The sequence below is a fragment of the Haemaphysalis longicornis genome, unplaced genomic scaffold (genome assembly GCF_048455015.1).
Source record: "Haemaphysalis longicornis isolate Haplotype H1 unplaced genomic scaffold, Haemaphysalis longicornis Haplotype H1 scaffold_8, whole genome shotgun sequence".
In the NCBI taxonomy this organism is placed as follows: domain Eukaryota; kingdom Metazoa; phylum Arthropoda; class Arachnida; order Ixodida; family Ixodidae; genus Haemaphysalis; species Haemaphysalis longicornis.
Genome location: NW_027526445.1, coordinates 158,022,214 through 158,035,288, shown reverse-complemented (window position 1 = coordinate 158,035,288; position 13,075 = coordinate 158,022,214). Strand labels below are relative to the sequence as shown.

At 49.6% G+C, this 13,075-nt stretch overlaps 1 protein-coding gene across 1 annotated transcript in view; it reads right to left on the bottom strand.

The window, feature by feature from the left end:
- The window catches only part of LOC144148554 (uncharacterized), a 62,685-nt gene extending 51,708 nt beyond the window's left edge, over window positions 1-10,977 (bottom strand). Inside the window, exons 1-4 of the mRNA XM_077680072.1 lie at window positions 10,913-10,977; window positions 7,717-7,820; window positions 6,557-6,780; window positions 3,572-3,762 (exon numbers count right to left, since the gene is read on the bottom strand). Coding sequence (XP_077536198.1) covers window positions 3,572-3,762; window positions 6,557-6,780; window positions 7,717-7,820; window positions 10,913-10,977 — 584 coding nt within the window. The remainder of the gene's footprint in view (window positions 1-3,571; window positions 3,763-6,556; window positions 6,781-7,716; window positions 7,821-10,912) is intronic.
- Window positions 10,978-13,075: the final 2,098 nt, after the last annotated feature.

The window sequence follows — 13,075 nt, the reverse complement described above, 5'->3', positions numbered from 1 at the left end:
CTAATTGAGACGAGGTAAACGCGGTTAGAATTAGCGGTATTTACACTATTTACGAAAGGGGAAAATCAGAGACACAGCAGATGGCCGTTCTAGCTCCTGGCGGGCGCCACACCGATCGTCGTCTTTCTCGTCCTCCACGATTGGCCTCATGCATGCCGTGCAGGGGGATTTCTCCTCACAGCAGTTGCTTCACCACTTCGAAAAGGAAGGCTGCACCGTAACAATAAAAAGGGGCACGACCAATGCTTCCTCAGGGATACGGCTTTACTCACCGGATGCTTCAGGTGTGTCAAGGCCCGAGAGGGATTTCTTCAGTTTCTTTTTAATTCCGTTAATAAGCAAGACGTTTGGTACAGTGATGTTCTCTAAACTGATATGCCTTTTTTGTCTCTAACTATGCGAAGCGTCCGTTTTTGACGACCGCAGTTTCATAACGGACGGTGTGTTCCTTATAGCTAACAAGGACTTGGAATAAGAACCTCGTTAGATGTGAGCACACAAGGCAAAGACAGCAGCCAAGAAAGTCAAGGAAGGCATAGGGGAATAATTTTTTTTCTGTTGAATTTGATATTCTGAAATGCTTGAAAGAAAGTGGAGATAAAAAGGCTCCAATCCACGCTGTCAAGGGGGTTGGAAAGCAAAGCTGTAAATGACACCCATAACAATTCCCCACGCGACGTCACTTGAATTCACACACGTGGCTCTACAAACAGTGAAACCAGAGATTCTGCCAGCCATTACCTGTGATTCGCGGGGGCGGCGTCCCGAACGCAGCAGCGTCGGCCACGGCAGGGCTAGAGCGGTGGACGACCCCGATCTAGTCCGGCCATACGCCGGCAGAAAGAAAACGGAGAGGAGCGTCTTTCGAAGGGTGACACAGCGGAACCTAACCATCCTGATGTGCTAGCTTGGGGCTACACCACCACGCGACACAAGCGCAGACATCGAAACAATTCGGCATGTGACCTTAGTGATTTCCATTAACCGATTTAAACAAGTTTGTTTAGTAAGTTTGAGAATTGCGAGAAAGGTGAGGGAACTTTCATAATCGCTATTTATCAGAACCAGTTGCTCCTTTCGCCTTTTGTAATACCTGTTAAAACACAACCAAATTGGTATTCCCCAATTTAGAAAACGGAGTCCCATTCGTGGCAAGCACTGTGCAATAGGTAGCGTTTCCCTAGCGGCCAGATGCCTGTATGTGGTCCCTAGATTTTGTTTTCCCGCCCTGGAAACCAATTCTTAACGAATCTTTGCCGTACGACCACTTAATTCCGTCGGGTCCGGGATACCCAGGAGGTGCGGTCGAAGAAGTTAATCAAGCCATGCGAAGAAAGCACGCAGTGGACGCGAGGCTGGGCCGAAACAGGCCCAAAGCAACCATAGCTAAAGCAGACGACAAAGCCGATGGAAGGGTTCCGCCGACGTGCCCGCCACCGGGGTGAACACGGGGAACGCTGGGTAATGGCGCCCATTCGCCGCTCCATCTACACTGTGCTCCGTGAGTGAAAAGCGCCCTCCCCCTCCTCAGCCGAGTTGGGAGTTTCTTGTCGCGCACGCCACGACGAAACCGTTGGCTTGTAGAAGTAGATAGCTTTGCTTTCAAAAATGCTCCCCGGGCGTATGGAACCCGAATTCACTACCTTGAGGGCGCATGCCATTTAGCTCCATGTTTTCTTTTTTTTTCAACCAATCATTTCGATAAAATTAGTTCCGATTTTATTCCAATAAAATCCGATCATTCCGATTTCACTTGCCAAATGTGGCCTCCGTTCTGAAATTGTGCAAAACAAGCAAACATTGAATAATATCGCAGCGAAGATGAAATTTTCTTTTGAAATCATGTTGAGCGGTCACCCTCATTGGCTTACTCTGCTCTCCTAGTCTCTGTGATTGGTCGTACACGCGTGTTGTCGTGCAGCGGACTTACTGTAGCCGTCACCGCAGTTGCTGTTTGTTCAAGGCGGCCGGAAGAAGCGGAAAAGGCAGCAACCTCAACTGCCATCACTAGTGCCACAACAAAATTTATCTTGTAGATTTTCCGAGAACAAAATTCACGAGGCGACGTCTCATATTCTAATAAGAAACCAGTTGGCATACCGCCAGATACAAATTGTCTAGATCCCTGCACACTCGTCTCATTCACGGAAACGAAGCGGCCCACAGGTTTGCCGGAGAACTCGTCAACCGGGTGGTCGACCTATTGTGCATACGAGGGTCTAAGGAACGCATGGTTATGTATCGCATCACATCCTACTACAGAGATGAAAGACTAATTTAACCTTGACTCCACGAATACCGAACAAAAATACAGCAGGCGACATGGAGGCAACTCTCCCTTAATTATTATAAATTGACCTTGATTAACCCAGGTTTGTACACCCCAGAGTGCAGACTGTGTGAGGCTGAAAAGACCGACCAAGCCCATCATCATGTATGAATGCCCTGAGCTTCAACATAGAGCCGTATGGCATCTTTCAAACCAAGTAGGGCGGCACACAAGTTCCGAGCCTAAGATACAAACGCAGTACGTGGTCTGCGCTTTGGTAGTCGCCTTGAAGGCCTTCTAGCCCGCTCGCGGATTCAAAAAGACGCTCATCACTAATTTTTACAACAATTCAATAATTCTTGATGAAATGAAATTGTTTCACCTTTCCCAGAAACGTGTCAATAATCACTGTACCCTGGAATAACCAGCGCGAAACAGATACTTGAAAATATGGAATATGCCACGATGTCTAATCGAATACGAATCAAACAGCATCAAATTTTCGCTAACTATCCTAAACATCGAACGTTTGCACGGCCCTAGCAGTTAACTTTCAGGCAGAGAAAGCGCAGAACGAAATCGTATATGCTGCGACGGATAAGCCAGTCAAAATATAGCACGACCACTCCATTCTCTCCGCAGCTGTCTTTTTAGTCACGTCGCCTTAAGGCGAAGGCCAGAAGTGACCAACCTTGCGAAAAGCCGTCCTTTTTGTATTTCTTGTCAGGTCGGAAGAATGTCCGCCGCTGTACAAAGAATAACTTATCCGGTGGGATTTGAAGTAGGGTCCCCACAGTAACAACCCGATGGGCTACCACGCCTCTGTCTCCTCGCGTTGCTAGCAATAGAACAAAAAGTGCTAGTCCTTGTTCCTTTCTTCGTGGCACATACCCACGTAGAGCATTTCTTCACAAAACTATGAAATGGAAACGTAAGAGTTGAAGAATAGTGCGTGCCGCCTGATAGCTGAACATTATGGCCCGTGAGTGAAACATCTGAACACCAGCCGCGGAGACACCTAGTTTTAAAAAAGCTTTGGCGTGTCAAGTCTGCTTGCTGACGTATTTGTCGTTGCATGACGAAGAAACGAAAGCTAATAAATAAAAGTGAACACGGTGAAGCAGAAAGGAGGCTGCTAATAAGTATCGCCAGGCTTTCCCCTGGGAGCACGTAAGCAGACGTAAGCGCCCCGAAAAACTTTTAATCAGTTGAGCTACAGTTAAAGCTCCGGCTCAAGGTCGTCCACGGTGGCTCAGTTAAACGCTGGAAACGGGCGCCCTATTGAGGCATCGCTGGACGCACGTTTCCCTGTTGGGAAATCCTCCCTTGGCCAGACAGAGTTGCAGGAAGGGAAGGCACCGGGACTCTTCCGGGTCGAAGTAGAAGGGCAGCCGGCGCTGGCTCCAGCTGCAGCGGCGCACGGGAACGGCCTCGCGGCAGCGTTCGTCCACGACGGTTACCACCAGGCTGTCGTTCAACGCCGTTGTATCCACCTGAACCAAAGCAAAACAGTAGTACAATACATTGTTGGGAAAGTTCGTGCATAGTTGTTCTAAAAAAAAATTAGCAGTGGCGTAGCTCGGCTATGTCAGGATATACGTAGCGTGAGCTAAGGTTCAGCTCGTTATTCTTAGTATTCTAAGGCTTCCTGTTTGTCAGGATTAGCTGATTATCATGCTTACTGCTGCTAAAACTATTTCCAATCCAGTCCAGTCCAGTCCAGTCCAGTCCAGTCCAGTCCAATCCAATCCATTCGCGGCTGCGGCGGCTCCGGCGTGCCAGTTGTGCGCCGTGAGACGTCACTGCTCCTCGCGCAAGCGCAGCACGGCTCTCCGGGAGCCACGCGAAACTGCTCAACCTCGGTTAGTGTAGCTACAAAAAACTACTAAACACAGTTCCGTTCAGTGTGAAATCTGTGTTCTTCCCTCGTGATCGGTTCGAACGTCAACGGGTGGCCGTCCGAGAACGGCCGCGCCGTTGTCACGCAAACTCTGCGGTTCGCGCTAAGGAATAGGGCAGCGAAACGTCAGCTTCCCTCTCTTAGCGGGAAAGAAAGGACCCCCCCTCCCCCATCTCCCCTGCGAGACCACTGTGCCCTCTATCGGTGCATCTGGGAACCAATTTCTGTGAGGCCGCCTGCGTGACGCGCGACCTACAGCAGACTTGCGACAAGTGTCGACCTACAACAGCTCCGCTGTTAAAATTAGAGGGTGAAAAACACGACATAGTAAATTTTATCGGTGAATTTTAAAACAAGCTGGACGGTTGCGTTACACTTAAGCCGGCCGTCGCCATCAGATTCTGTTATTGTAAATGGGCCATGAAGACGGAACAGAAATTTGCTTCAATAAAAGCCAGCTTTGTTCCAATGAGAATCATACCAATTTTATCGCAGACTTCCAACAAATATTGTAGATATTAAATAAAACACATGAAGCGGTGGCAGCGCACCGGCCGCTTTCAGGAAGGTTCGTTATGGAGTCACAACATTTTTTTTGTGCGATTGCCGGCCGCCCATCGAAGCCACCACCAAGACACATGAATTTGCGATTGTAGTGGTGCCTCTAGCTGTGTTCGATAGCATCACTTGAGTGCTATGCAGTTAACAATATGATGACTATGTTCTGAGTGCTCCCTCTATCGCGTCGCTCGTACTACGCGTAGCGTGAAATTTGGACGGTTTGTATATTTATCGCGTTTTGTTAAAAAACACCTTTCGTGACTGGAATGGAGCTGAGTGATTTACCAGAGGGTAGTTCATAAGAATAAACAAGGTTGTATTTCGTCTTGACGGCCTCCCTCCCTCCCTCCCTCCCTCCCTCCCTCCCTCCCTCCCTCCCTCCCTCCCTCCCTCCATCCATCCCTCTCTCTCTCTCTCTCTCACTCACACACACACGCACATAGTAAAGAGAGAGGGAAATAACTTTACATATTGTTCTCCTTCAATAAATTGCCTTCCCCTCATCAAAGGTGTGCTTGCGGTTAAGCAACCTTTACAGGCAGCACGAAGATCGGATAGTGGAGGGCGCGCGACCGTTGTTGCCTTGATTGTACAGCTTTCTATGTGAAAAGGCATTCAGGGTAACTGCGAGCTAAGGGCTCAGGCATGTGAAAAGACGCTCCCTGAATGGACTACCCCACGGCCAGCGTAAAATGAAAATCCCGGAAGTGAGAATATCTGAAGCGACGGCAAGAAAAAAGAAATCCTGGAAATCCATGGAATGCGCTTTATTTTTAATTAGGTTAAAATAATTTTGCGTTTGGGCGGTGGTAAATATGCTGAGATTCCTTAGTGTCTAGTAAAGCTTTAGTCTTACGGCATGCTCCTTGCGCCGCTGCATCTTGGCGGCAGCGGTCCGATGTAAAAATACTGGCAGTATACGACAGACGAAATTTCAAAGCCGCCAATGAAAAACTGACGTAAGAGCTGTTGCAGCGTACGACGGCTGTTTCTTCTTCTTCTCTTTTTAAGATACGCCGACACGCTTAGCCGACTTGTGCCACTGTCGAGCCGCCGACACTAGCAGAAGAAACCACAATCACAACTGGGGCAGTATTCCCGTGTTTTGTCCCTTTTGTGCCCCTTTCAAAGGTGTCTGTTTTGAGCGAGCCCTGATCGGCTAAAAGCGAACACCCGGATGTGACGCCATGCAAGCACGGCGGAGCTATGAGCCGTGGCTACTCCGAGCAGACGATTTGGAGCAGACGATTTTTCGTCGCCTTAATGTTAGTTCGCTTGCGGAACAATAAACACATAAAAGATACTCTGTTACGGTTTCAGTTCTTTAAAATGCGTTTGCAAGAACAGTTAAGTTATTTGAATCAAAGGCCCACTGCTTAACCGGAAGTAAGTCACGATGAAAGGGACACAAAAGGGACTTTTTCAAAAGGGACAGTTACGAGAATACCGCCCCAGGTGGTTAAGGATCTTACACCACGCTAGATGCCTCAATTTTGTCCTTGACGTGGAGGATGACGAAGCATACTGGCCTAGAGTGGTCGTAGATAGACCACAAGACAGCCTGCTATCTAAAAACCATGACTGAAGCAGACCAGAGATGCTCGTGTGAAGGAAAAGGTGTCAAGACACGGGTGCACGCCCATGATGGAAACCTTCGCCTAGTCACGTTGCCAAAGACTCGAATCGCTTATATAAAATTCCGGGCTACATGGAGCTTCTTATTTAGTTTGTTATTATGTGAGCAGGATGCAATCGCCGCTCAGGCATCGCGCCAGCAGCTTCTTTCCCTTTGACTGCACCACAGGTGTAAGCATTACGCAACGCACAGGTGTGGCGAAACAGGTGTCACGGCACGCCTGCAGGGACTTGAACCCCCGGCCATCGCCGGTGCACATGTCGGGTGGTATCCGCGAGCAGTGCAGCTGGGGCCCACCGCTTTCATTGGCCGCCGGGGCTGACGAGGGCACGGCGTTCACAACGTACTCGATCCGCCGGTCGTCGTCCCGACAAGTGCGGCTTCGCGGTGGCCCGCACCGATTGGACGTGCCGTCTGCGTGCGAAACAGCCACAGTTTGGGAAACGTTTTGCCTTGTATACAAACGCGAGGCCAGCTGCGGTGGCCCACTGGTGTGGGCGTTGTTTTGCTGAGCACTATTGCTTGGCGTAAATTAGGATGTTTTTTCAAGCGAAGCTTTATATGGTTTGGTAGAATGAAAAAAAAAAAAATGCGGTCCCGCGTACGCAGAAATCTCCTCCGGCGGTACCTTATGCGCATGCGCAAAAAATACAGGTTTGAAAAGAGTTGGAAGCTAAGGTAGACAGACTGGTTGGTTTTATAGAACAGGTAACTACATTCTAGAATCTACGGGCACTGGTAAGTGGGAACGCTGATGGTTTACCATATATACATTGTGCATGGGCGCATTTCTTTTAGAATGTGGGCCATAATATAGAGTCCCACGGACGAAATTTATTACTGTAATATTTCGACATGCATCAATTTTGTGGGGATAAATGCGCTGCAAACTTATTACACCACAGTCACAGCTCAATACGGGGCTGCGGTTGTGGTGTCACGGGTATTTTTCTTGTTCCAGCGCCAGTACTTGGCAAGTGGCACATCTTTTCTGTCTTTGTCTTCTGTCTACTTGGCAAGTGGCACATCTTTTCAGTGACACAGCATTTCTGTCTCCGTAGCCGACCAATCCGGACTGAACCCGTTTATCAGGAGTGCCTTCCAGGAAGGCGTCAGCCGAACAGAGTCCTTACGTTCCGCAGGAGCTCGCGCGTCCGACAGGGTCCAGGCGTTGCCTAGCAACGGAGGCGCGTGCTCATTTTATTTCTGCTTTATTCTTTAGTCATGCGCGCGCCTGATAACATGTTTTTATGACAATGTTTCGGTATTGACAAGGCCGCCGCCTTTCTCGTAATTTGACATGCAAGGCATTCGACTTGTTAAAAAAGACGGCCACTGGGATGCACTCACTGCGGCAAACTCGCCAGCACTCGAGCAGCGTGGCGAAGGCGTTCTCGCCCGGATCGAGACACTGGCTGTTGGGGTCCCAGCGCAGGCAGGCGCCGCCCAGTATGCTGCGGGCAGAGAACACCCAGGCCGGATGGGGCGACGGGCACCGCTCCACGGTCACCGAAGACAGGCACTCAGGCCCGAGTACGCCCGCGGCCCCTGATGAAACGAAACATTGGAGGATGCGCTCAGGCTTCTCATTGAAACGTGGAGCGCGGTAGCGGTATCGTACTCGGCGATAAGGAAGATGTAGTGAACCACTTGGAAAAAACAGCGCCAAAAAACGATACGACAGGGAGTAAAGACAAACACTGCGCTGGGTAAAGACAAACACTGCACTACTCCCTGTCGTATCGTTTTTTGGCGCTGTTTTTTCAAAGTGGCATCATGCACCAACTAGCCCGTCTCAGTTCACTTGTGCAGTATGTAGTGAACCCGGCTCCGATATACACGTCCACCACTAGACTACAAGGAGTGAGCGCTATGGCGTATTACACCCTGGCGCTGACGTCATCGTTTCCCTCCGCAAAGCCCACGAGCGGTGAAAACTTTGCCGCTCCTGCTCGCGCGCCATCGGTTGGGGCAGTGCGTAACGATACCGCAGGTTGCCGAGGCTGCCGCAGAGTGGCGCTACAGGGGTTTTCGCTCACTGTCAACGTCGACGACGACGCCGGATTTCCAGCGCCACGGGCCATTAACACTCCACGGGGAAATTAAAGTTAGAAGGGATGTAAAAAAATTAAGCTATTAATACATGCATTCACCATCATCATCATCATCACCAGCCTATCTACGCCCACTGCAGGGCAAAGGCCTCTCCCATTATTCTCCAATTGCCTCGGTCCTGTGGCAACTGTGACCAATTTATCCCCGCAAACTTCTTGATCTCATATGCCCATCTAACTTGCTGCCGCCCCCTGCAACGCTTGCCTTCTCTAGGGATCCACTCTGTTACCCTTAATGACCAGCGGTTATCTTGCCTTCGCATTACATGCCCTGCCCACATCCATTTCTTCTTCTTAATTTCTACTAATATGTCTTTAACACCAGTTTGCTCCCTGACCCACTCCGCTCTCTTCTTCTCCCTTAATGTTACACCTATCATTTTCCGCTCCATTGCCCGCTGAGCCGTTCTCAATTTAAGTTGAACCCTCTTAGTGAGCCTCCAAGTTTCTGCCCCGTAGGTGAGTACCGGTACGATGCAGCTGTCATACACTTTCTTCTTCAGCGACAATGGTAGGCTGCTATTCATTATCTCAGAATGTCTTCCATATGCACCCCACCCCATTCTGATCCTTCTAATTATCTCTGCCTCATGGTTTGGATCTGGGGTCACAATTTGGCCTAAGTAGATATATTCGCTTACCACTTCCACTACCTCGCCACCTATCTCAAACCGCTGTGCTGTCCCGAGGTTATTGATCATTACTTTAGTTTTCTGCATATTAATTTTCAGGCCCACGGTTCTACTCTGTTGGCATGTTCTGGGCGAACATGCATTATTTGCATACTATCCCGGCTGGCCGGCGGCTTTCTGACCTACTACCGATTTGCCTGTAAAGGGTGCACCGCCGCACGAGGGGTATTATAGCGGTGAAGCATGCTCCTGCAGCTTCACCCGCTGGAGCATTAATCCCGCTTGCAATACTCACACTACCGATCCAAGGATCCGTACCTGCGGTTGCCCACGAGAAAATAGCGAGTAATCATCCCAAGCCGAAGAATGCGTTGCATGTAAGTAGAATAATCGGAGATAACTTCTGACCGCAGTCTTTTCCCACTGGATCACACTCAAAATCCGCCTACAAACGACTCTTCTGTGCGTTCTTTTCCCAATTCCCCACCGCATGTACCAGTTCCACGCCGGTTGGATCTCCAGGCTTGCACCTATACCAGTCAACTGTATTTTCCGTTTCTGCTTACGGCTATGGTTATGTTCACAAAGCGTGTTCAAATATTAATCCTCGGCATGGCTGGTGTGCTCAGCAAGTGTATTGATTGATGGACTGATTGGTTGATTGATTCAGTAATATTTATTGTAAACCGCTAGTGCAATGTAACCGCGTCCGATCGGTGAGAGGCGTTCTTGGATAAAAGCAGCGCTAACTCAGACGGAGACGAAGAAAGTGTACCACAAGGACAGCCGATGGACAAAGCAATTCAAGGACAATACTATTCAATTCAATTCAATACTATTCAATTCAATTCAATACTATTCAATTCAATTCAATTCAAGCAATCAAAGGACAAGGACAATACCACAAGGACAAAGCAATTCAAGAATGTCTATCCAACTAGCCCAGCTTGCAACCCTCCTGCGGTGAGAGGCGTCCTCAGTCCAGGATGCCTTGGAGGGGGCTTGGTCGGGTTTCTGGTCGGGTTTCCTTCCCCACCAACACGCGCCTGGGAGAAGGGTCGGATCTGTATTTCCGCCGTTGTAGCTTACAGTGGGTGAGGATGTTGGTGTAGGTGAGGGCGGGGGGCAATAAAAAATGTCTAGTGAGATAGTGGTATTCATGGCAACAGTAATGTGCAAGCGTTAGTTTGATTGATTGTGGGGTTTAACGCGCCGACGCAACGCAGGCGATGAGGCGCGCCGTAGTGGAGGGCTCAAGGTTTAATTCTGACCACGTAGAGATCTTTCACGTGCGCCGAAATCTCGTACACGCGGGCGTTTTTGCTTTTCGCCTCCATCAGAAAAGCGGCCGCCGCGGCCGGGAATCGTACCCGTGACCTCGTGCTCAGCAGCGCAACGCCTTAGCCACTGAGCCACCGCGGCGGGTAAGCGTTAGTTTCCTCCGTTCTGCCAGTTTTTCTGCGTGTTTTCATTTCGCACGGAGTGATGAGATGGACACCGATTAATGGTTGGAAAGAAATCCGTGAAAAACAGCGCCACGCGGCGTTACTTTTGCTTGTCGGACATCTCGTCCGTTTCAGCTGCACGTCTTCGGAGCACCTCCTCCGAATTATTCCGTGGAAACTCTTTAACAGGATCGCTCGTACCACTAGCAAAAAAATCTCGACGTCTATCGTTCCTCTTGACCCCACACAGGAATACGATTCAGCGCGATGTGCTTCGCCGTTGCCTTGTGTGCGCGTGATACAAGTTTGGTGCACTGCGGTGAAGTTCCGTGGGCCGCGGTAAAGCCCGACCTACCTCGGGAAGGCTTCAACCTGTCGGAAAAGCATGCGCTCGAGGTCGGTGAGGCCGGGTTCAGACATGGTTCAGACTGTTGCCGCAACTGTCGCAATATCTTTAAAAAAGACGTCATTTCACGTCACAGTCAACCGAACTGCGTGACACGCCGTTTTGTTACGTCCATAGATCACGATATGGCTTTTGCGTCGGTAGTCTGAACACAGCCTGACTCATGCCAGCGGCGGCCGTTGCGCCGTAAATCCTCTTTCCCAAACTTTTCTTCGGCGAAGAGTGCTCCGGATACTGGGGACATCGCCACTTGTTCTAGGGTCATTCGAACACTACATTTAGGGGAGATGTGCTTTGTACATTTGTACTTCAATTGCCGTGCGCAGTGCGCTGGACGCCATGTTGACCGTTGGGACCTTTGGTTACAAATTCTCGCCCTTCAGCGAGCCGAGTCAGTACGTCGTCGGCATCGGAGCCAGACGTTACTCTGCCCGAGTTAGGTTGTAACTAAACCACAGAGTTGGGCGAGTTGGTTGTTAACTAGAGAATTCATCGTACTAGCGAACAAAGCTGTGTTTCGTCTCTTTTTTTAGCTTTGTCCACGTGTTAATGTTCGCTAGTGCGATGAATTCCTCATGTTGAAAGCATGCCAGCGGGCTGCCCCCAGTATCATCGCTGCTCTCTTCTTGCCATGCATTAAACATTCGCTGCTCTCTTCTAACCATGCATTAAGTTTGGCTGTCGGCTCTCCATCGTTCGGAACAGAGGCAGCTCTCCTGCTCGCCGGTCATTCACCACACTACCACTACATGACGGAGGCGACGGAGGTCGGTTCTGGGACGCCTTCGTTAGTGTAACAACATAGAGAACACAAACGCAGCCCATAAAGCGACTACCGAAACGCGTTATCGTGAGCGAACTCTTCCCGGAATGAAGTTCATTTGCCGACGACCGAGCAGGCCAAGAGCCAAGCGTGTTGAGGCTGAGCCCGATTACACAGGTTCAACCAAAGCCGCGGCGGCTGTGTTCTGATAAAAAAAAAAACGTCCATGTCTCCATATTTCGAAACACGCTAAAGATCCACAGGTGGTGTAAAAAATCTTTAACCCTCAACTACGGCGCCCCTCGTGGCTTGGGTGCCGATTCCGCGCGAAACCACCCCCCACAAAAAAAGAGAGAATAACTGCGCGTAAAGAGCCGCATTCCAGATCACGCAAACTTCACTTCCTCTCCTCTTTTATTAGCACCATGCGATACTGTCACAAATTAATATTTTGAGGACAGATATGTCATATCAAACGATAACGTGGACCTATGTGACGCCATTGCGGTAGTTGTTGACATAACCACTACGGGCCCTTATTGTTTCCTCCCCTTCCCTGCATAACAACCACACTCATGCAGGATTCACGCTAAACGGTGGAATGAAGGTTACACGAGCTGAGCTAAAAAAATTAAAGCTGTTCCACTGATAGTGAAAGCTGACGGAAGTGCAGAGAACGTGATTCGCCATAATGGGCTGTAGCGCCGTTATCCGCTCACTGCTACCACCCCAAGCAATTCAAATTTCCCGCTTCCGTAGTGCTCGCGCGCCCCCTGCCTGAAACAGCGCCAGCGGGCGTTCTGTTCTTATTGTGCTTGCTTTTTTTTTACTCCCACCCAACAAGCATTTCGAACTAAAAGAACGCGGGTGATCGCGGTTAATTACATATATTTTGCGTCAAATGTACCTGCAGTTTTTTTTTTTTTTTTGCGCTAGACAGTGGGGAGATGTATGACAAGAGCCAGTGTTTCACGAATTTCGAACGGTTATGAATATTTCAACGGCTTGGTTTTCGAAGCCTCTGCGGGACGCCGTACGACGGAACGCCGGGCTCTACTTGGGTCCGTTATCTCGCTGCGCCGGCTGATTTCGGCAATCGTTTGAAATCGACAGTTGCAGTGAGCTACGACGACAAGGCGAGCCCCTAAAGTGCTCTGCACTTAAAAACTTGGTGGATCTCACAAATAGGTGGCCAACGACGTAAAGCGAAGCTCTCTACACTTGCGGTTGTACACTGACATTATCTCCTGCATGCTTTCACGGTATGTTTTAGTATGTTTTCACGGCATATATTCACATTATCGAAACGTCGCGCAGGAGGGTTGTGACCGTGTGGTTCACCTCGACGG